General features: G+C 36.8%; 1 protein-coding gene across 38 annotated transcripts in view; it reads right to left on the bottom strand.

Annotated features, from left to right (window-relative positions):
- Positions 1–22,684, bottom strand: part of PTPRD (protein tyrosine phosphatase receptor type D) — a 529,409-nt gene that overhangs the window by 151,232 nt on the left and 355,493 nt on the right. For all 38 annotated transcript variants that reach the window (XR_014821805.1, XM_084985812.1, XM_084985865.1 and 35 more), the window contains 2 exons: positions 9,353–9,443; positions 3,747–3,956 (listed from right to left, as the gene is read on the bottom strand). Coding sequence is in view for 37 of the 38 variants with exons in the window: in XM_084985812.1 (XP_084841938.1) it covers positions 3,747–3,956; positions 9,353–9,443 (301 nt within the window). In the remaining variant the exon portion in view is untranslated. The remainder of the gene's footprint in view (positions 1–3,746; positions 3,957–9,352; positions 9,444–22,684) is intronic.

Raw genomic sequence — 22,684 nt, 5'->3', positions numbered from 1 at the left:
AAGGTAGATATTTTCGGTATGCAAATTAATCATCCAACCCTTGGGGTAGTTAGCCACCATATTAACAATCACTCATGAAATGTTCAGGCTTACAAAAGACTATCACTATGTGCATTATACTAGTTGGGTACAAGTCTCTTCTATAAAATAAATGCTGGCCTGAACACATACATAAAACATAAAGGAAATGCTGTTAGCTTTGAGAGTGATAATGACTAAGGTGATGGCAAAAAGGGGCAATTCAGCTAACAGACCTTTGGAAAGAAATTCTCAGATGACAGACATACTAGGAGAAGGTTTAAGCTATTCATCAATGGTCATGCATTTCCATACTAGTAGAAACATTTGGGAGGCGTCAAAAACCAGTCTATGAGAGTGCATGATCTGACGAGATTCCTCTTTGCTGGATTCTCTGATCTACCTCAATGCTCTGAATGTGCTTTCTGGAATGTCCTAAAGCTACTTAAAGAAAATTACTTTCAGATATCTGAGAGTCGTTAAAAAAAGAAAAGAAAAATATTTCCAACACTCCATTCCCTTGATGCTCTGCCTTAAAACCTTCAACTAGAAAGAGAAAGCATATCTGTGCATTAAAATTCCAGGAAGCCCGTCACTTTGTTTTCAAATGACATCCTGTGCACAAAGGTAAACCAGGCAGAAAGGCTGCCTTTGTGTTTTGATTTTCCACAAGGGAATTCCTTCAGTCATTTGAAGAGACGCCCCACTGTACATGCTAACACCTGATGTGGAGAAATCTTTGATGTATTTTGGATTTCCTATACAGGGGAAGGGACTGGCTCAACCTAGTTGCCACACCTGTCAGTTTTAAGCCTCATTAGAAAGACACAGACGGCCACTTCAAAATCCACCCCTCCCATGTAGGATTTCTCTTCCTCGCTCTTTTTTAACATTCAAAGCTACTAAAGCATAAAATGACATAAGAGCAAGATGAATTACATAAAAGAAGATGACTCATTATTTAGAGTACCTTAGGAATTCTCTCTTTTATTGAATTATTTTCTAACTCTTGGCTTTTCACTGATAGTCACTAGTAAATTGCTGTAATTAAAGAAGCAGGCTGTGCTTGCCTTTTCCTAGATAAGACTAACTGTGAATCTGTTTAGAAAGCATTCTGGGCTCACTGGCAGTAATAGGAGAATGAAATACATACAATCACCCTCAATCAATATTTTCAAATACCAAGAAATATACCACTTTTGACTGGAGAGTTTGTTCCTATTGTAATCACAGGCTAATGTCTATTAGGTATTATGCCTAATACATGTGTGTGTGTGTGTGTGTGTGTGTGTGTGTGTGTGTGTGCATGTGTATACATATAATAGAGAAAAAAAGTCATTTTAAGAGGGTGAGAAAGGAGATAAACAGTAATGGCTATCACCACCTATCCAGATGTTTGTCACATCAAAGGTCTCAAGAACCATGTCCCTGTAAGGTATCCAAATTGGAAGCGAAGAACTAATGCTGTCACTATATGCAGATGACAGGATATTATATAAGAAAAATTCTCACGTCTGCACCAAAAAAAACCTGTTAGAACTAATTAATGAACTGAGAGAGAAAGCAAGAAAATAATCATGTTTAAAATCACATCAAAAAGAATAAAACTCCTAGGAATAAATGTAAGCAAGTAAATGAAAGACCTATACTCTGATAATCATAAAAATGCTGATGGAAGAATGTGAAAATAATACAAAGAAATGGGAAGATATCCCATGTTCTTGGATTGGAAGGACTGTTAAAATGACCCTACAACCCAAAGTAATCTATAGATTTAATGCATTCTCTATCAAAAGTAGTTTTCACAAAACTAGAACAAATAATCCTAAAATTTATATGGAACCACAAAAGATCTTGAATTGCCAAAGTAATCTTGAGAAAAAACAAAGTTGGAAGTATCATGCTCCCTGACCTCAGACTATACTACAAAGCTACAGTAATCAAAAGTATGGTACTGACACAAAAACAGACATATAGATGAGTGAAAAATAACAGACTCAGGGGTATCCTCATGCACCTATGGTAATTATTCCACTATACAAATGAGGCAAGAAAATACAATGCAAAAAACAGAGTCTCTTCAACAAGCAGTGCTGGGAAAGTTGGACAGCTACATATAAAAGAATGAGATTAAAACATTTCCTCACGGAGTTCCCGTGGTGGCACAGTGGTTAGCGAATCCGACTAGGTACCATGAGGTTGTGGGTTCTATCCCTGCCCTTGACCAGTGGGTTAACGATCTGGTGTTGCAGTGAGCTATGGTGTGGGTCGCAGACTGCGGCTCGGATCCTGTTCTGCTGTGGCTCTGGCATAGGCAGGCGGCTACAGCTCCGATTAGACCCCTAGCCTGGGAGCCTCCATATGCCGCGGGAATGGCCCAAGAAATGACAAAAAGACAAAAAATAAAAATAAAAATAAAAATAATTTCCTTACACTATATACAAAATAAACTCAAAATAGATTAAAGATTTAAATTTAAGACCTGAAACCATAAAACTCCTTCAAGAGAACATAGGCAGAACACTCAACATAAATTGTAGCAATCTTTTTTGATATCTCTAATGCAAAAGAAATAAAAACAAAAATTAAAACAAACAAAAGGATCTTTCACATAGCAAAGGAAACCATCGATGAAACAAAAATATAACCTACAGAATGGGAGAAAATATTTGCAAGTAATATGAGTGATAAAGAGTTAATATCTAAAATATACAAAAAATGCTATCAAAAAAAATAATACATAAAGCCTAATTAGAAACGGGCATAAGACCTGAATAGACATTTTGTAAAAGAAGACATATGGATAAAGGGCACATGAATGCACACCATCTCTACCCATCAGAGAAATACAAATCAAAACCACAATGAGATATCACTTTAAAGTTGTCAGAATGCTATCATCAAAAAGTCATAAATAATAAATGATGGCAAGGATGTGGAGTAAAGCAAACTCTTGCATTTTATTGCTGGGAATGTAAATTAGCGCCGCCACTATAGAAAACAGTGTGAAGATTCCTCAAAGAACTAAAAATATGATCCAGCAATCCTATTCCTGTGTATATATATCCAAAGAAAACAAAAACACTAATTTAAAACAATACACACACCCCAATGTTTATAGCAGTATTATTTACGGTAGTTAAGATATGGAAGCAAACTAAATGTTCATTAGCAGATGAATGAATAAAGAAGTTGTGGCCCATGTATGCAATGGAATATTCCTCAGCCATAAAGAATTAAAGTATGCCATTTGCAACAACATTTATGGACTCAAGAGACATTTATGCTTAGTGAAATAGACAAATTACTTAGAAAGAGTAAGACAAGTCTTTATATGTGAAATCTAAAATTTAAAACAAATGAGTGTATATAGCAAAACAGAAACAGACTCACCAACATGGAGAATAAAACTAGTAGTTACCAGCAGGAAATGGGTAGGGAGGATGGGCAAGATAGGGGTATAGGGTATGCCCTATCAATTTGGCACTTGATATACTGGATGTCTACCTCAAGGTCCTATCATTAGAGGCACAGCCTCATTTGTAATGAAATCTGGAGCTGATTATTCAGCAATATTCAAAGAGTAGGCAGCTTGTTACTACATTTAAGTTAATGAAAGCTCATGAGAAGTAATTAGGATGTACATACCAACATATCCCCAACTAACATATTCTGGTGAAAATGTATAAGAATACCATAGGAAACCAATGTCATCACATTTAACTTACGGACTCTGCGTGTTCCATCACTGCCAGTACAAAGAAGACATACTCTTGTCCACTTTGGAGCTGCTTGTTTGTAAATCCACCATAATGTTTGTCATCCCCCAGGGTGAACTCAGTGGGAAGGACATCAAAGTGAGCGGCGATATATGGCTTTAATTCAACTTCTCTCCCATAACGGATGCTTCTGCGTTTCCTAGATATCTCTTTAAGCAGCTTAAGGAAAAAAAGTGGGAAGCAGAGAAAAAAAGGTAAACAACAACCCAACTTAATGAGAGTTTAATGGGAGAAATTAATTCAGAGCTGGAACAACCCAAATAAAATTTGTCCACATTTCATTTAGTACATCTTCATTACTAAATCTCAGTCTATCTTCCAAATGCTTGTCCTGCTGTTAAGGTCAGGCAATGAACTGCGATTACAAGGCTCAGGCCATAAACAAACGGCAATTAGATCCTTTACTGGTAGCTCACATCATTGTCCACTCTAATGAAATCCTCTCAAAGGACAATAATGCATTATATCATGTCTATGGATAAAAGTCAGCTTGACTCACAGAGGCCTGTCATGTAAGCTTTATTACCGTTATTTATTAAACAAGTAGTAACTTCAGATGAAGCCATAGAAACCTTCAAAGACCAACATTTTAGAGAGATTAGTACCATTTTAGATTGTGTTTAGTCATAAGATGATTTGTATGGTATATATTCCCTCAAATCAGCAGAAACAGAATCTGATGGCCAATTTTTAATTGACATATTTAAAACAGACATTGTCACTTATTTAACAATTTCTGGCTTGACCTGGCTCCTTGATTAACCATTTAGGGTATAATTTCTTACATTTATTACATCATCGAGTTTTTCTGGAGCCAACAGCTTTCTGGAGAAATTAAATTATCTTGCCAAGTGATAAAGATAAGGTAGAGAAAAAAATATTACCCTGAAGAAAACAAACATAAACACAACTTCATGTATTTCTATCAGAAAAAAAATAGAAATTATTTTCTAATAATTTTGATATTCTTCTGCATTCACCCTTTTAGGAGAAAATCATGTTAATATTTTATGACAATTTCAAAATGATGTTTATGTTATCTCTGTTTCCCTGAAATATTGGTATTTCATAGGGCTTTACAGAGAAAAAGAAGTTTATAGCAGGCTAGGATGTCTTTTGATGTAAGGGGAAAGCTAACTGGTTTTTCGAGAATTCTGATGTGTTTTAATGTTTCTATAAAAAAGACAATGAACATTGTAAATCAACTATACTTTAATAAAAAATTTAAAAAAAGACTGTATCTGAGACCCTGACACAATAAAGCCCAGGCTTCTGTAATAATAATGGCTGTAGGCTGTTTATATGACAAACATCAAATCACTACATCAGGAACCTGACGGTAAATTAGTCTGTTTAACACAGAGTTGTAAATGTGCTCAGCTGGTCAAAATCATATCCTAAAAATATAAAAATTACCCTTTGGTTTACATAAATAATCTGTGCCCATGTTATTTTTGAATATTTAATTTATAAGGTTCTAAAATTTTCTGTTAAATTTGAGTTTACGATGCAATTAAAATTTATTTTATGAAAACCACTGTAGATCTGTTTAGTATATTTGGACCATCTGATGATAAATTCAGGTAGACTGATCAGTTATGGACTATTTGAGTAGTAAAAAAAGCAAGTCCAGAAACAGCAATGATTTTTAGTTCTGTTGTCAAATTTAGGTTTCCTCATAATGATGATAGTCAATATTTAGTTAATATTAACATAATATTTAGTAAGAACTTAATAGGTACCAGACACGATTCTCAGGAGACTACACATGGCTTGGTTCATTTACTCCTCATAAATACCATATGAAATAGAGTATTGTTATCCCCATTTTATAAATGAAGAGACTGGGGCAGAATAGAAAATGACAATATTAGACTCAATTGGTGAAATAAAATAAAACTATATGTAAGATTTTTTCAACCATATTTTTGTTTACTTAATGGCTGAATAATATCAAAAAAACAAAACAAATGCAACATTTAGGCTAAATTAATAATCTTAATTGTTCCAACTCAGTTTTTGCTTAAATATATAATTTTTGTGCATCTGCTTTCATTAACCCAGATAAATGCATACTTAGATTTCTTTTTCCTGGATGCTAGTAACATGTATTTTAAAAAATTCTAATGTAAATTTTTAATATTTAATGTGAAAAGTCCTTACAAAGGTTACAGTTTATATGTAGTAAATGACCATTACTCTGAGAAGGACCAATGCACTGCATATGAGCTGAAAAGCATTTTGAAGTTGGTTAATCAGAAACATTTACCATCAGTTGTTTATGTGACTGTGTCCCTTCTACTTCGCTGATCAAATCCTACCTTGATTTTATTCATATTTCAGATGGAGGCAACTGTCATAATTCATCTATATCACTGTCATCTCTATGAGGACCTTTTGTGAGGGTTTCTTTAGAAGACTTAGAGGGAAGTACTTTAAAATAAAATATTTTAGTGTTTTGGTGTTCCTTAGATCCAGCACTGCCATTCATTAAGGTCAAACCTGGGACATCAACCCTGCTCTAATCTCTGTAGGATGCTTCCTGTGTTATACTTTAAATGGCTCAAGTGTACTTAGACAACACTGAAGTGAGCCAGTATGATGAAGTTACAACCACAAATGACCACATTATTTTACAGCAAGCCTTTGAAGTACTATGCAATGAAAAGCTTATGACATATTGTAAGACCTGCCTGGAGTTTTAAATATAACTAACATTTTAGGAGTTATTTTGTCCAAAATTCATTTTGACTATGAATGTCTGCTCTGCTGAGTCTGACCTTGACAACTATGAGTTCCAGTTCCATGAATTTATTATGGGAAGATTATCCCCAGACAAAAGATAGGTGAGCTCAAAGATAATACGGAGCATGACACTGTTTAGAAAGCCTCTCCCCCCGCCCCCACTCCCCCCCTTTTTTTGGTGTCTTTTTAGGGCTGCAACAAAGCATATGGATGTTCCCAGGCTAGGGGTCACATCAGAGAAGCAGTTGCTGGCCTACACCACAGCCACAGCTACACTAGATCTGAGCTGCATCTGCGAACTACACCACAGCTTATGGCAATGCCAGATCCTTAACCCACTGAGTAATGCCAGGGATCGAACCTCCATCCTCACGGATACTAGTTGGGTTCATTAACCACTGAGCCACAACATAAATCCCTTTTTTTGTTTTTTATGGGCCTAGATGTGAGACATACATGTGTAAATCCCCTTAGGCCACCATTCTATTTGATGATGTGGCTTCAACAATTTGAATTATAGGTCTTTCTAAAAAATCACTTGGTCAAATACATTTAAGAGAGGAACACTGCTTTGTCAAACCTGGCAGTACTAAGCCATAGATAAAATTATTACAATGCTTTTATCATCCATGGTAGGAAAAGAAAAAAAAAAAAAAACCTGTCTATAGGGATCAGAAATTGGATGAGTAAGCACAAAGTGAGACTAGAGCCTACTTTCATTTGTTCCCCTCCACAATAGTTCTAAGATGAATTGGAGGTGATTCCAGAAGATATATCAAGGGCTTTAGTTTTTTATCAGAAATAATTTTCATTTTCCAGTCAATGCATATCTTATTTCTTCCACCATTAATTCTACAATGTGGTCTCAATTATATCTGTAAGAAAAGTGGGAAACAACCCATCCTGACCCAAATTTTTGAATTAATAAATGTTCTTTATCAAACTATTATACAGATTAATGCACCACAACTTGTGAAATGATTAAAATGACCCTTTGTTATGGGAATCAGCAGCACAGACCCTTAGAATTTAATTGCAAGAAAGTTCAATGTCACATAGCTCTACACTTTAATCCATTAGCATTGCTGTGCATTTTGGAGGTTAAAACCTGGCTGTAAAAGAAAATCAGCTTCCTATAACTTACTACCAAATGGCTCTACTTCTAAGGAAAACTTTTTTTTTAAGTATTTGATGTCATTTTTGGCTTGAATCTTAATTCCTTGAGAACTTTTTTCTTAATAGGTGGAAAGATTTATAGATTTCATAAGTTGCTTTTGCATTTTAAATCCAACTCCAACTGAATTCTGTATTTCAGCTGAGAACTGATTAAAATAATAAAGAATATGTCAGAAAGAGCTGATTAGTCAGTTGCAAGTAAAACATGCCTTGTTTTAAAATGTTTATAGAACAGCTCATCAACTTGCATATTCAGATGGACTCCTCTGACACCATAAAGAATGATTTTGTTCCTTTATTATCAGCAGATAAAAAATAAAATTTATAACATAGATTACTTGACAAGATTAACTGAAATGTGTCTCATTTCATATTCCTTCAGTGCTCATCTAATCACTAAACAGGGACACAAAAGCAGAGTCCTAACCTTGAACTCATCTCTCCTTCTGAACTTGATCAAGTTTAACTCAGATAAATGAATTGGGTGCTGATGAACCGTACTTCCAGGGATGACATTTGTCTGCCAGAAGAAGCTAACAGGCCTTATCTCTCAAGATCAGTCTTCTTAGTGCAGACATGTATGAAATAAACATCACTTTCCTCTAGTGCAGATAGGGAATTTATGCTTCTCCTTGCTCTGCACTAATTTGAGGGGGAAAAAATACCTAAAAAAAAACAGGCTGGGTATAAGAGACTGAACATGTAAATACATAAAAATCTCATATTTTCCCTAATGGAGGCTTTTTAATTTGACTCCTAAACTGTTTCAAACTGGAATTGTGTTAAAATCGTAAAGTCTCTCCTGCACAGTATTCCAAAATGTGAACCCTAGCCATTAACTCACTGTGGTGCTCTGGGGATCTTGCTTAACACTTCTGATCACAGCTTTCTCCTCCAAGTAGCAGTATGTAAAAATTAGGTCCTGTTTTATGCATTAACTTAAAAAATTATTTTCACAAAAAGAGGGTGCCAATGCATTTACTACATTTTAGAAATTAAAATCATATTATTTAGTATTTGCTCTATTTTTTTTTGTGTGTGTACCTTCTTTTGTGCTCAGTCAAAATTCTGTGATTTGTGTTGTTTGCTCCTGAAGTGACACTGATTTTTTTATTCTTATTTTGAAATTCTACAAAATACAGAATAAAGCAAATATATGCTAATCAGCAGAACTCTGTGCGACACTGGTCAAGAACACACAGTAGGTTCTGTTAAACTCTGGTGCAAATTGCAACTTAGCTTTTGTTAACAGACTCAGCTACCATTGCACTAATGAAGTGGGCCTTTGAAAATCAGAACAATGGTGATTAAGTCTTTGCTGACAATTCCCTTCTCCTTCCACACCTCTGCATTATGTTTTACAAGGGGCAAGGGGCAAAATATTAAAGCCAACAAAGATTAGATAGGTTATAAGCTTTAGAGCAGCTTAATGTCTTTTAATTAAAGCAAAAGGCCCTTTGTTGGGATCCCTGGAGGTTAACACGCTCACAGCACTGAACCATCCAACTGGCCAGCTGACCTGCCAGCCATGTAGAAGTCAGCACCTGGATTAGATGCTGAAAGATCTCCATAGAGAGGAATTCTTTCTTTTAAAAAATAACTAATAAAAGACACAGCCCCAAACACATAGTTACCTCATCTAATTCCATTTCATCTGGACTCTCCCATGGCTTGATAAATTTCCCACGAGATTTCTTCAAAGGCACAATTATTATGTAGTAACCTCTGCATAAGAATGGATAGATAAAACTAAGATTAGTTCAGAGGGAAAAAAGTGAGTATATCTTTAAATCTTCTGCAGACCAGTGATTGAGACTAAAGGCAAATTAGGGATATGCAGTGACTTGTCCATCAATGATAAATAACCACCTGTTTGTTCAATTTTAAAAACAACATGGGTAGACATTTATGTGTGAATTCAATGATCTTGTATGGTAATATCAGCATGGTTGGCTGCCCTTTATTAGATATCATAAACAGAGTGGAAATAGTTTGTTAGTACCCTGGTGCTGGACACATACAAAGCTGGTATATTGAAATCTACCACCACAGGATGCTGAACCAAGTATTTTCTATGACATAATTTATAAAATGACTTTTTTTAAAAAATGGGTAATAAAAATTACCCTAAGCTTATACAAATGCCTGTGCAGTGATGATGATGATTTTATCACCCCTAAAATACTTTTTTATTTGGGTAGAGAAAAAAGTATAAACATTACTCATAATCACACAATTATATAAAGATGTAAAAGTTTCTCTTTCTACCCATAAAATTGCAAACCTTAAGGTAAGTCCTGCAGAAATTTGGAGAGAGTTACTACCTAAGGGCTTTCAAAATCAATTTCAAAATATACATCTAGGGGAAGAGATAGAAGTAAGCAAGTCCTCATGTTGAGAATGATCAACTAGAATGTATGTATAAAGGTACCTGTCCCCAAATAGATATGGGTTATTTGTAAAGTTGTTCTGTAACTTCCTATAGTGTACTCTACTCTTCTATTTATAGTTAGGGACTTGACTCACACTTATTTTTGGTAGTAATCAATGTTCTATACAAGAACTTTGAACATAAGAGTATAATAACAGCTAACATGTTAATCACTTCCTGTTTTTCAGGTATTATAGCAAATGGATAATCTCATTTTGCCCTCTCAAAAATCCTTAAGGAGGAGGAACAGGTGAAAAGCCAGCTCCACAGAGACTGAATAATCGCTCAAGTTAAAATGCTAAGATGGCAAGAGTCTTCTTTTGTTTTATTTACGATGTGTCATAAAGCACTTTTTACAAGACTCCATACATGTTGTGGAAATGAAAACACACACACACACACCTTTTAGAAGAGAAGGGGAAACTCAGGAAAGGGATGAGAACAGGATATGCACTCTCAAACTTCTATCACATTATATTACAGAGACCAACAGTACAAACAGGAAGGCTTCTTTGCACTCATCTTAAGGCAAAACCTACAATAAACTCAGCAAAAAATTTGTGATAAAGAAAACAATCTCATATACATATAGACTCTTATATAAAAACTTCAGAATAACTGCAAACCAAAAATCTACAATTGATACACAAACAAATAAGAAAAATCAATGCAAATACAACACTAAAGATAGTCATCAAACCAAAAGAGGAGAGAACAAGAGAAGAAGGGAAGAAAAAAGAGCAACAAAAACAAATCCAAAGCAATTAATAAAATGGCAATAAGAACATACATATCAATAATTATCTTAAATGTTAATGGACTAAACACTCCAACCAAAAGACATAGACTGGCTGAATGGATACAAAAACAAGACCCATATATATGCTGTCTTCATGAGACCCACTTCACTTCTACTGACACATACAAATTGAGTGACAGGACAGAAGAAAATATTCCATGCAAACAGGAATCGAAAGAAAGCTGGAGTAGCAATACTCATAACAGACTAAATAGACTTTAAAGTGAAGAATATTTTAAGAGACAAGGAAGGTCACTACATAATGATCAAAGGATCAATCCAAGAAGAAGATATAACAATTTTAAATATCTATGCACCCAACATATAAGGCAAGTGCTAACAACCTTAAAAGGACAAATAGACAGTAACATAATAACAGTGGGGGACTTTAACACCACAGTTACAGCAATGGACAGAGCATCCAGACAGAAAATCAATAAGGAAACACAGGCACGGAATGAAGCATCTATGAAGCAAATGGACTTCATAGATATTTTAGGACATTCCATCCAAAAGCAATAGAATACACATTCTCCTCAAGTGCACATGGAACAATCTCTAAGATTGATCACATCCTGGGCTACAAATCAAACCTCGGTAACTTTAAGAAAATTGAAATCATATCAAGCATATTTTCCGACCACAATGCTATATGACTAGAAATCAACAACAAGAAAAAAACTGCAAAAAACACAAACACGTGGAGACTAAAGAACATGCTACTAAACAACCAATGAATCACTGAAGAAATCAAAGAGGAAATTAAAAAATACCTAGAAGCAAATGACAACAAAGATCCGACACTACAAAACCTATGGGATGCAGCAAAAGCTGTTCTAAGAGGAAGGTTTATAGCAATACAAGCCCACTTCAGGAAACAAGAAAAAGCTCAAATAAACAAGCTAACTTTACATCTAAAGCAGCTAGAGAGAGAAGAACAGAAAAGACTTAAATTTAGCAGAAGGAAAGAAATCATAAAGATCAAAGCAGAAATCAATGAAATAGAAACGAAGAAAACCATAGAAAAGATCAATGAAACAAAAAACTGGTTTTTGAAAAGATCAACAAAATTGATAAACCCTTAGCCAGACTTATCAAGCAAAAAAGAGAGAGGACTCAAATTAATAAAATTAGAAATGAAAAAGGAGAAGTAACAATGGACATCACAGAAATACAAAGGATCATGAGAGACTACTATGTGCAACTATATGCCAATAAAATGGAAAAACTAGAAGAAATGGACAAATTCTTAGAAAAGTACAATCTTCCAAGACTAAACCAAGATGAAATAGAAAAGATGAAAGGACCAATCACAAGAACTGAAATTGAAACTGTGATTAAAAAACTTCCAACAAACAAAAGTCCAGGACCAGATGGCTTCACAGTCGAATTCTATCAAACATTTAGAGAAGAGGTAACACCTATCCTTCTGAAACAATATCAAACAAAATTGCAGAGGAAGGGATACTCCCAAAGTCATTCAATGAAGCCATCATCACCCTGCTGCCAAAAACAGATACCACAAAAAAATAAAACTACAAGCCAGTTTCACTGGTGAACATCGATGCAAAGGTTCTCAGGAAAATACTAGCAAACCAAATCCAACAATACATTAAAAAGATTGTACATCACGATCAAGTGGGATTTATCCCAGGGATGCAAGGATTGTTCAATATACGCAAATCCATCAGTGTGATACACCACATTAACAAACTGAAGAAAAAAACCATATGATCCTCTCAATAGACACAGAAAAAGCCTTTGACAAAATCCAACACCCATTTCTGATAAAAACTCTTCAGAAAATTGGCATAGAGGGAAACTACCTCAATATAATCCAAAGGCCATATATGACAAACCCATGGCTAACATCATTCTCAATGGTGAAAAGCTGAAAGAATTCCCGCTGAGATCAGGAACAAGACAAGGATGTCCACTCTCAACCACTACTATTCAACATAGTTTTGGAAGTCCTAGTCACAGCAATCAGAGAAGTAAAGAAATAAAAGGAGAAAGACAAAGACAAATACCATATGATATCACTTATAACTGGAATCTAATATCCAGCACAAATGAACATCTCCTCAGAAAAGAAAATCATGGACTTGGAGAAGAGACTTGTGGTTGCCTGATGGGGGGGGGGAGTGGGAGGGATCGGGAGCTTGGGCTTATCAGACACAACTTAGAATAGATTTACAAGGAGATCCTGCTGAATAGCATTGAGAACTATGTCTAGATACTCATGTTGCAACAGAAGAAAGGGTGGGGGAAAAAATGTAATTGTAATGTATACATGTAAGGATAACCTGACCCCCTTGCTGTACAGTGGGAAAATAAAAAAAAAAAAAAAAAAAAAAAAAAGAAATAAAAGGAATCCAAATTGGAAAGGAAAAAGTAAAACTATCACTACTTGCAGATGACATGATACTGTACCTAGAGAATCCTAAAGACTCTACCAGAAAATTGTTAGAGCTCATCCACGAATTTGGAAAAGTCACAGGATACAAAATCAATACACAGAAATCGACGGCATTTCTATACACTAACAATGAAAGGGCAGAAAAGGAAATTAGGGAAGCAATCCCATTTACCATTACATCCACAAGAATAAAATACCAAGGAGTAAACATACCTAAAGAGACAAAAGACCTGTACTCTGGAAACTATAAGACACCGATGAAAGAAATAAAAGATGACACAAATAGATGGAAAGATATACCATGCTCTTGGATTAGAAGAGTCAATATTATCAAAATGACTATACTACTTAAGGCAATCTATAGATTCAATGCAATCCCTATCAAATTACCAAGGACATTTTTCACAGAACTCAAACAAAATATTTTAAAGTTTTTTTGGAAGCACAACAGACCCAGAATAGCCAAAGACATCCTGAAAAAGAAAAACGGAGCTGGAGGAATCAGGCTCCCAGACTTCAGAGTATATGACAAAGCAACAGTCATCAAACCTGCATGGTACTGGCACAAAGATCAGTGGAACAGGATAGAAAGCCCAGAATTAAACCCACACACCTACAGCCAACTCATCTATGACAAAGGAGGCAAGGATATACAATGGAAAAAAGACAGCCTGTTCAGTAAGTGGTGCTGGGAAAACTGGACAGCCACATGGAAAAGAATGAAATGAGAACACTCCCTAACACCATACACAAAAATAAACTCCAAATGGATTCAAGACCTAGATAGAAGACCAGACACTATCAAACTCTTAGAGGAAAACACAGGCTAAACACTCTCTAACATAAACAACAGCAACATCTTCTCAGATCCACCTCTTAGAGTAATGAAGGTAAAAACAAAAATACATGAATGGGATGTAATTAAACTTAAGAGTTTCTGCACAGCAAAGGAAACCCTAAACAAAATGAAAAGCCAACCCACAGAATGGGAGAACATATTTGCAAATGAATCGACTGACAAGGGATTAATCTCCAAAATTTATAAATACTTTCTGCAGCTCCATACCAAAAAAACAAACAACCCCATCAAAAAATGGGCAGACAGTTCTCTAAAGAAGACATACAGATGACCAAAAAACACATTAAAAGATATTCAATATCACTCATTATTAGAGAAATGCAAATCAAAACTGCTATGAGGTACTACCATACACCAGCCAGAATGGCCATTGTCAAAAAGTCTACAAACAATAAGTGCTGGAGAGGGTGTGGAGAAAAAGGAACCCTCTCATACTGTTGGTGGGATTGTAAATTGGTGCAACCACTGTGGAAAATAGTATGGAGATTCCTCAGAAAACTAAAAATAGAACTATCATTTGATCCAGCAATCCCACTCCTAGGCATCTATCCAGAGAAAACCATGACTCGAAAAGACACATGTACTCCAGTGTTCATTGCAGCACTATTTTCAATAGCCAAGACATGGAAACAACCTAAATGTCCATCGACAGGAGTGGATCAAGAAGTTGTGGTACATATACACAATGGACTATTACTCAGCCATTAAAATAAATGAAATACTGGCATTTTTAGCAACATAGATGGACCTAGAAATTATCATGCTAAGTGAAGTCATCATACAATGAGACACCAATTTCAAATGCTTTCACTGACATGTGGAATCTGAAAAAAGGATAGACTGAACTTCTTTGCAGAACAGATACTGACTCACAGACTTTGAAAATCATATGGCTTCCAAAGGAGACACTTCGGGGGGTGGGGGGATGTGTTGGAGTTGTGGAATGGAAATTCTTTAAAGTTGGATTGTGATGATCACTGTACAACTATAAATGTAATAAATTCATTGAGTAATAAAAAAATAAAATTAAACATAAAAAAAAGAATTCTGTTTCAGAGTTCCCGTCTTGGCGCAGCGGAAATAAATCCGACTAGGAACCATGAGGTTGTGGGTTTGATCCCTGGCCTCGCTCAGTGGGTTAAGGATTTGGTGTTGCCATGAGCTGTGGTGTAGGTTGCAGATACAGCTCGGATCTCAATTTGCTGTGGCTGTGGTGTAGCCAGCAGCTACAGCTCTGATTGGACCCCTATCCTGGAAACCTCCATGTGCTGCAAGTGTGGCCTTCAAAAGAAAAAAAAGAAAAAAAAATTCTGTTTCCATAAACAGAGTCTGGGGCAGCACCATAGAATATGGTAGCCACTAGTCCCTTGTGGCTATCGAGCGTTTAAAAGGTAGCTAGCCTAAACTTTTATGTGCTCTACCTGTAAGAAACTGGATTTCAAAACCGTAGTGGGGAAAAAAAATGTAAAGTATATTAGCAATATATTTTAATAGTGATCACATGTTAAAATGATAATATTCTGGATATACTGGGTTTCACAAAGTATGTAATTAAAATTAATTACATCCCTTTCTTTGTACTTTTTACTGTAGCTGCTAGAAAGTGTAATATTTCACATGTGGCTCTCATTACGTTTGTTGGGCAATGCTGAGCGAGAGTGCTATCCATGGAAAAGGATATGGCATTGAGAGATATATCTGGCCCAAAATTTGGGTTTTGCCACTAATGAGCTGTGTGGTCTGGGCTGATCATCTCACATCACTGAATCTCAGTGGCATATTCTGAAACATGAGAGTAAATAGTACTGGTATTATTCTGGGGAAATAAAACCAAAGAACACAAAGTACTTAGCACAGTGTCACATAGCACATAAGAAACGCCGGCTGCTACTGGCTAGTGCTAACCACCATGGTGGCAAGGATATGTCTGAACACAGATACAGTAGGACACAATGAAATTCCCCAAGATTATAGGACTCATTAAACCTTTTTTCCTTCTTGATTGAGAATTCGAGTCAAATCTGACAAGTCTATAGCAGAACCCTCTTTCCACGGTGCTCTGAGCAACTCATCAACAGACTCCCAGGATCACACTACTTAGCCATTCATTTTCTTTCCTATAAATAACCACGATGCTCATGGAGGATAAGGAGAGGGAAGAGCTGGAGTGTGTGAGAGGCCAATATCTTTTATTTTATGATCCAGGGTAAGCTTCCTCCTCTTCTGTCCTCCCACCACCTGACGGATTTGCCAAACAAGTCCATCATGTTAAATGAGCATGGAGAGGAATGACAGGGGCAGCAACCTAGCGTACAAAATCACACTGCAGATGGACATGATGAACACACTTGTCAGGAACCTCTTGCTTTTCACTACCAATTGCACAAAGTCAGGACAGCTTCTCTTTGCCTAAAGTAATGATCCTGCACATGATCAGAGAGCTCCCATTGTCCTCGTTCAGAATCTTGTAAATCAAGGTTAAGCTGATGAATTCTCTTAATTTTTCTGGTGCTTTCATACTTTTAGCTGCCACTCTCATATACAAGAAAAGAATCTGTTCTTTCTTCTGCAGCACTTCCCAACTATTCATTTCATTTGTGGCTCAGATAAGAATTGAACAGCCTCCCCCATAACAATTAATTAACAGTGCAGCTTGGTATCCATAACCTTCTCCCCTCACTGATCTCTCAAGCATTCATCTGCAACACTTAAAGGGGAGCCTGCTTCAAGGCAGCTCTCACACACTGGAAGAAATGGGGTGTTGCGGATATGGGGCTCCTGGGTCTCAATCCATACATTACAGTTGTATTCTTTGTTGACTTTGTAAATATCTGCACCTTTGTCCTTCCGGATGCCTTGCTTTCCCCTGAAGACACTCCTTCCCTTACAGACTTCTCCTGCGGTGGCTGTTTATTCACACCTCCTTCTCTGCCTGTGAATCTCAGGTTTAGGGTCTGAGGTTTCTTTCCTGGGTTGCTATTGTTTCTTACAGGCATTTTTTTCTTCCATCCTTTTGCTAAAAAACAAAATAAGCCCCTCTTTTTGGAAGCTCATAGCTGAGTAACAATTCAGTGAAGTTGTGGTCTTCCCTTATGGATTTTTGCCATCTACCAGCCTCTTCAGAATCTCCTTTTAAGGAAGTTTCTTTTTTTTTTTTTCCCCAGGGCTAATGGTCTTTTTTTCCCTCCAAACCCAGCCATAATTTTGGGTGATTTCAACCTTTAGAGGGGTGGCCCATACACCACCCAGGGCTCTCAGTTCCTTGAATTTTTTTGTAAAACCCACATCCTCCACTCTTCCTTAGCTGAAATCTACGACTGCCTTTCTCTGTGCCTGAACCCAAGGAACTGAATGCAACTTGAGAAATAATGCTCAGGGTAGCAGGATGCCAGAAGTTCATATTCAGCAAACTCAAATAAATCTTCAACACTGGCAATCTGACCATAACTTCTCCAGTTACCTAATCCTTGAAATCTCAACAATAAGTTGTTCAGACTTTCTCCTCTGGCCTTAAACCATGGATGGCCATGCCTCCCCATGAGAAGATGGCCTTAACTCTTGCAGACAAAGGAAACAAAAGCATTCAGACAAGAATTCCCACATCCTCTAACAAACTCAAGCCTACCTATATATGCAAACCATAACCCTTCCTATCAGTACAGTTGAAGGGCTGGCTCCAAATCACCTTTTCTTGAACTGAGTCCCACATCTCAGTCTCTGAGGAAGTTTACCATATGCCACACACCTTTCCTACCATATAGCTCAACTTCTTTATCCTCATTGGATAGCTTTCAATCTTTGGAAGGACGAACAAACCACATCCGACTCCAGTCATCACTTTCTCTCTCCCCAACCCCATTACCGCCCTGCTTTGAGAAGAACTTTGTGTTCCTGCTGTTCTCCATGTCTTTCCCTTCCATTCACGTCCCAGTAACCTGTGCTCTAGTTCCTGCCTCATCTGCCCACCTCACTTCCTTATCTGGGTCCTCAGTATGGCATCAAAAGGAGAGTTTTTAACGCTCTTCTTACTTGATCTTTTATCAGAATATGAGTGTTCCTAAGATCCTCCATGAAACATACTCAGTTCTTTCTCTGTATCCAACTCTCCTGGTTTTCTACTTATATCTCTCACCATGTTAACTTTAATTCCTTAGCAGGATTTATTATCTGCTACCCAGCTATTCAATTGCGGATTTCCTTAAGGATTTGGCCAAGGATTTCTCTCTACTTTCTCTTTTCTTCCCTTATAATATCATGCCAGCTCAGAGAATCAGCTATCCCCTAGATGCAAATTATTTACAGATTCTTATCTTAAGCCCAGAATGCTCCTCTGAACTCCACAAGTTTATCCTAGTCCAACTTTATGTCTTCCAGTTCTATGTCACAAAAGTACCTCAGATTTACCATTGTTAAAATAAAACACGTGCCTCCAAAGTCCTCTTCCAATACTGCACCATGATCCATGTCCATGCACATGCTGTAAACCTAGATGTCATCACTGACAATCTGCTTTAACTCTCTCCCTCTCACACCCAAACCTCCCAGTTCTATTACTTGCAAAATCTATCTGTAGTGCATTCACTTCTCTCCATCACTACTGCCACCACTCAGGCTTCATTCCATTGTCTCATGCTAGGATTTCCCCTAACTGTCCCTAACTTTGTCTCGCCATTGAGTTTTTCCCTCTCTAGTTCAGTCTCTGAGATTTTCATTTTGCAATAGAAAATTAATTGTAACATTTCCATTTTAAAAACATTTCAATGGATCCTCATTTCTCTTAGGATAAAGAACAAAAGGTATTATAAGACTCAGCAGGATCTAACCTGAATCCACCTCTCTATGCCCTCCGAGCTACATCCTCATGGGATTTTAGTTTCGTGAATTTACCTTGGACCATTCTGTATTTGAACTTTTGATCATTCTGTACCATCTGTCTAGAACATTTCTGTCATTCCCCACAAATCCCAAATTAACTCTTTCCTCAAATAGCCACTCACCTTTGACTTCTAAACTGAAACCTTCCCTGACCTCTGATTAGATCAATTACCCCTATATATGGTCTCAACAGTTTTTAGTCCATAATTTTCTTATATGTTTAAGACGTTTGCATAGTTATAAACACATCGCTAAGGCAGCTATATATATAATTTCCCCTAGATTTGCCAAATTTACCATTTTGTTACTGAGTTCTATTTTCACTAAAAGTAGAAATGGGTAGAGTAGCTAACTCTTGGGGATTTATGCCTCTCCTGCACTAGGCAGTCAAAAACATTTTAGGGTCCTTCTCTTGCATTAGAAATTTGCAACTTACCAAGCTTTTTCTCCTTTCTCCAAACCAGCAATGGCATGCCCAAACAGAGTTTAGAGAAAAAATAACTCCTTACCATAAAAGTTACCTTTTGTTACCAACAAAGTGTTGATCCTAATTTTAATCTCATGGAATATTAAGGAAGGTAAGATGACTCTAATAGGAAGAATAAAGTAAGGAAATAACATGTCCTACAAATTCATATCAACTAATTCATATGAACTGAAAGAAATGGCTTGAAATAAAAAAAATCACTTTTGAACACATAGATCAGTTTTATATATGGGTAAAGTTAAACTTTACACTTGGCCTAGCTCAAGCTTGGAGTTTAGGCTCCAAATATCCTTTTCAAAATAGACCTTAACTATTAAACCAATAGAAAAATAAATAACTTGAGAATCAATATATATGGTAAGTCCTTGACTACTTATTAAAGTAAGCTGTGTTGTCCCAGCATATTAGATTTAATTAGATAAGTTAAATCTAACCTTCAGAATTTTAATTAGACTAAGTAAAGTTTTACTAATTTCATTTAATATGTTATCATCAAGGGGCCCACCTCTATATAATTATATGGGATGGTGAGCTCTGGTCTTTGTGGCAGTCCCGTTTCAAATTGAAGCAGGATTTTTAGATGAACAGTCCATGTTAGCATTCTGAAACTCATTATTTAACTGGGAGGTCAAAATTTGTCTCAGAGTTAAGTGATGAATGTCATGCCTTGCATAATTTTTTGATTTTTTCTTGGCATAGCCATTTATGTATACATTGTTTAAATCTAATTAATTAACCATAGGAAAACCAAAGCAGATTGAATGATCTTTCCAGCTTCTGTGTTTAAGGTTCCCAGTTTATTTACCCATGTGTCATCAGACAAGTTATTACTTGTCTTAAACCTCATTTTCCTCATTTGTCAAGTGGTGGATGATATTGCTGATTTGTGGGTGGCCTCTCCCTTTAAGTGTCCACTAAGTTCTCATGACAATCTACCAATTTTATTGCTCCATATTTAACATTCATTTCCACAATCTGTGGCCAAACACATGTGCCTGATTTCTCTTAGTTCCAAGGCTTGTCTGGGGGGCAGTCCTACTGATGCCTGCTTGTCAAGGTGTTCTGTTTTTTTGGCTGCACAGTGGCACGTGGAAGTTCTTAGGCCAAGGATTGAACTCCAGCCACAGCAGTGAATAACACCAGATCCTTAACCCCCTGAGCTCCAAGTGAACTCCTGTCATAGAGTTCTTAATTGCTAAGCAATTGTCCTAGAAAAAAATGTGCTGGTGTGGTCAATACATGTTAGGTCATAGAAGCATGGTCGTGGTTAAACACATGGGCTCTGGAGTCAGACTGCCTATGTTCAAATCTTTCCTCTCTGGTTCTGCTGTTGCGCTGCCAGGGCTAGTTAGTTAACCACCCTATGACGTCCTCAGCTGTAAAGTGGAGTGTTGGGGTGATTATTACTACATCAGTTAATAAGTGTGGTGTCCTTTGAAGAACACCTAATATGTTCTCTGTCCCTATTAACTAGTAGTAATATCAATTCTACGGTCTTAGCCAGGCCATTTTTGTTTCTGGGCCTCGCTTTACTCACCTGTAAAAGGGGAGAATACCTACCTCATAGGGTTTTTGTGAGACTTAACTGAAATGTTCTAATACCTTTAGGACATTGTTAATTTAGCTAATATGAATTTAAGCCTTTATCACTTCAATTAACAGACATGATAAATGAATTAAACATTAAACAACAAATATGTTAATATATTAAGCCTCCAAAATCGGTGCACACATGATGAAGTGACTTTGTTTCCAAGAAGGTCTTGCTTTAAAAAAAGAAAAAGTAGGAGTTCCTGGCATGGCTCAGCGGAAACTAATCTGACTAGCACCCGTGAGGACGGAGGTTCGATCCCTGGCATCACTCAGTGGGTTAAGGATCCAGCATTCCCATGAGCTGTGGTGTAGGTCGTAGATGTGGCTAGGATCTGGTGTTGCTGTGGCTGTGGTGTAGGCCAGTGGCTACAGCTCTGATTCAGCCCCTAGCCTGGGAACCTCCATATGCCACAGATGCAGCCCTAAAAAAAAAAAAAAAAAAAAAGAAGAAAAAAAAAAGAAAAGAAAAAAGAAAAAAAAAAAAAGTAGATAGTCTGAAAGCCCCATTGGTAAGTCCAAAGAAGTTTAAAATTTTACAAAATGCTCTTAGTCTTCATTTCTATTTTTCACAAACATGATATGGTTACTATGGAATTAATTTACATTGGATACTTACTGGCAGCTTTTTCTCTTGTACAATCTGTTTGGCACTTTTTTCCTTACCAACCAGAGTAAAATCCTACCCTATAAAGTCACAGAAGTTCCATTTGTCATCACAACTTGCTTCTGAAGGATGGCGGCATTGCTAGATTTTCTGACCTGCATTTTGCTCCCAAAATGTATTCAAATAGAATGTTGAAGCACCTCAAGATACTTGGTACTAGAACCTGAATAGCTGCACGGCTGTTTCATGAGAAATTTGGCCTTTCCCTGAGGGAGCTCCCAGTTTTTCTACACAAAAACCAAGTGAGCAGTAACATGGGGCAAAGAGCTTTTTTGCAGTGTGTTCACGAGAGACAGATTTACTTTTTTAGATGGTGAGGAGTTGTGGGGTCTGGATCAGAATCTCTCAATTATCTTGGCTAGAAGGGAGGAAAGCATAGTTTCTGTTGATAAACAGGACAACCCTTCAATCTTCACAACTGTATTCTGATAGAAAAACAAATTGGAAGCATTTTTGTAGACAGCTTCACCTAAAAAGAAATTAGCAACCCACTCTAGATCTCTGAAATCAATTCTGGTCCCTCCCTTCATTTCTCCCACTGAATACTTAACAAAAAGCTATGTTCTCATTTCTGAACTTGCCGACTGCTGCAAGTGGCACAGCCAGGCACATAGCTTCTTGTGATATGTGATAATGCTGCATGAACTAAGCTAGAAGACTAGATGGCTGACTTTATGCTATCACACCATTAAGAAACATAATGGGAGTTCCCGTCTTGGTTCAGTGGTTAACAAATCCAACTAGGAACCATGACGTTGCAGGTTTGATTCCTGGCCTCGCTCAGTGGGTTAAGGATCTGGTGTTGCCATGAGCTGTGGTGTAGGTCGCAGATGCAGCTA

The sequence above is a fragment of the Sus scrofa genome, chromosome 1 (genome assembly GCF_054392235.1).
Source record: "Sus scrofa isolate SSC_HxYL_T2T_F1_AM1 chromosome 1, Sscrofa_HxYL_maternal_Yorkshire_Landrace_v2.0, whole genome shotgun sequence".
Lineage (NCBI taxonomy): Eukaryota > Metazoa > Chordata > Mammalia > Artiodactyla > Suidae > Sus > Sus scrofa.
The sequence above is the reverse complement of the archived record's forward strand: the minus strand, read 5'-3'. Positions and strand labels throughout refer to the sequence as shown.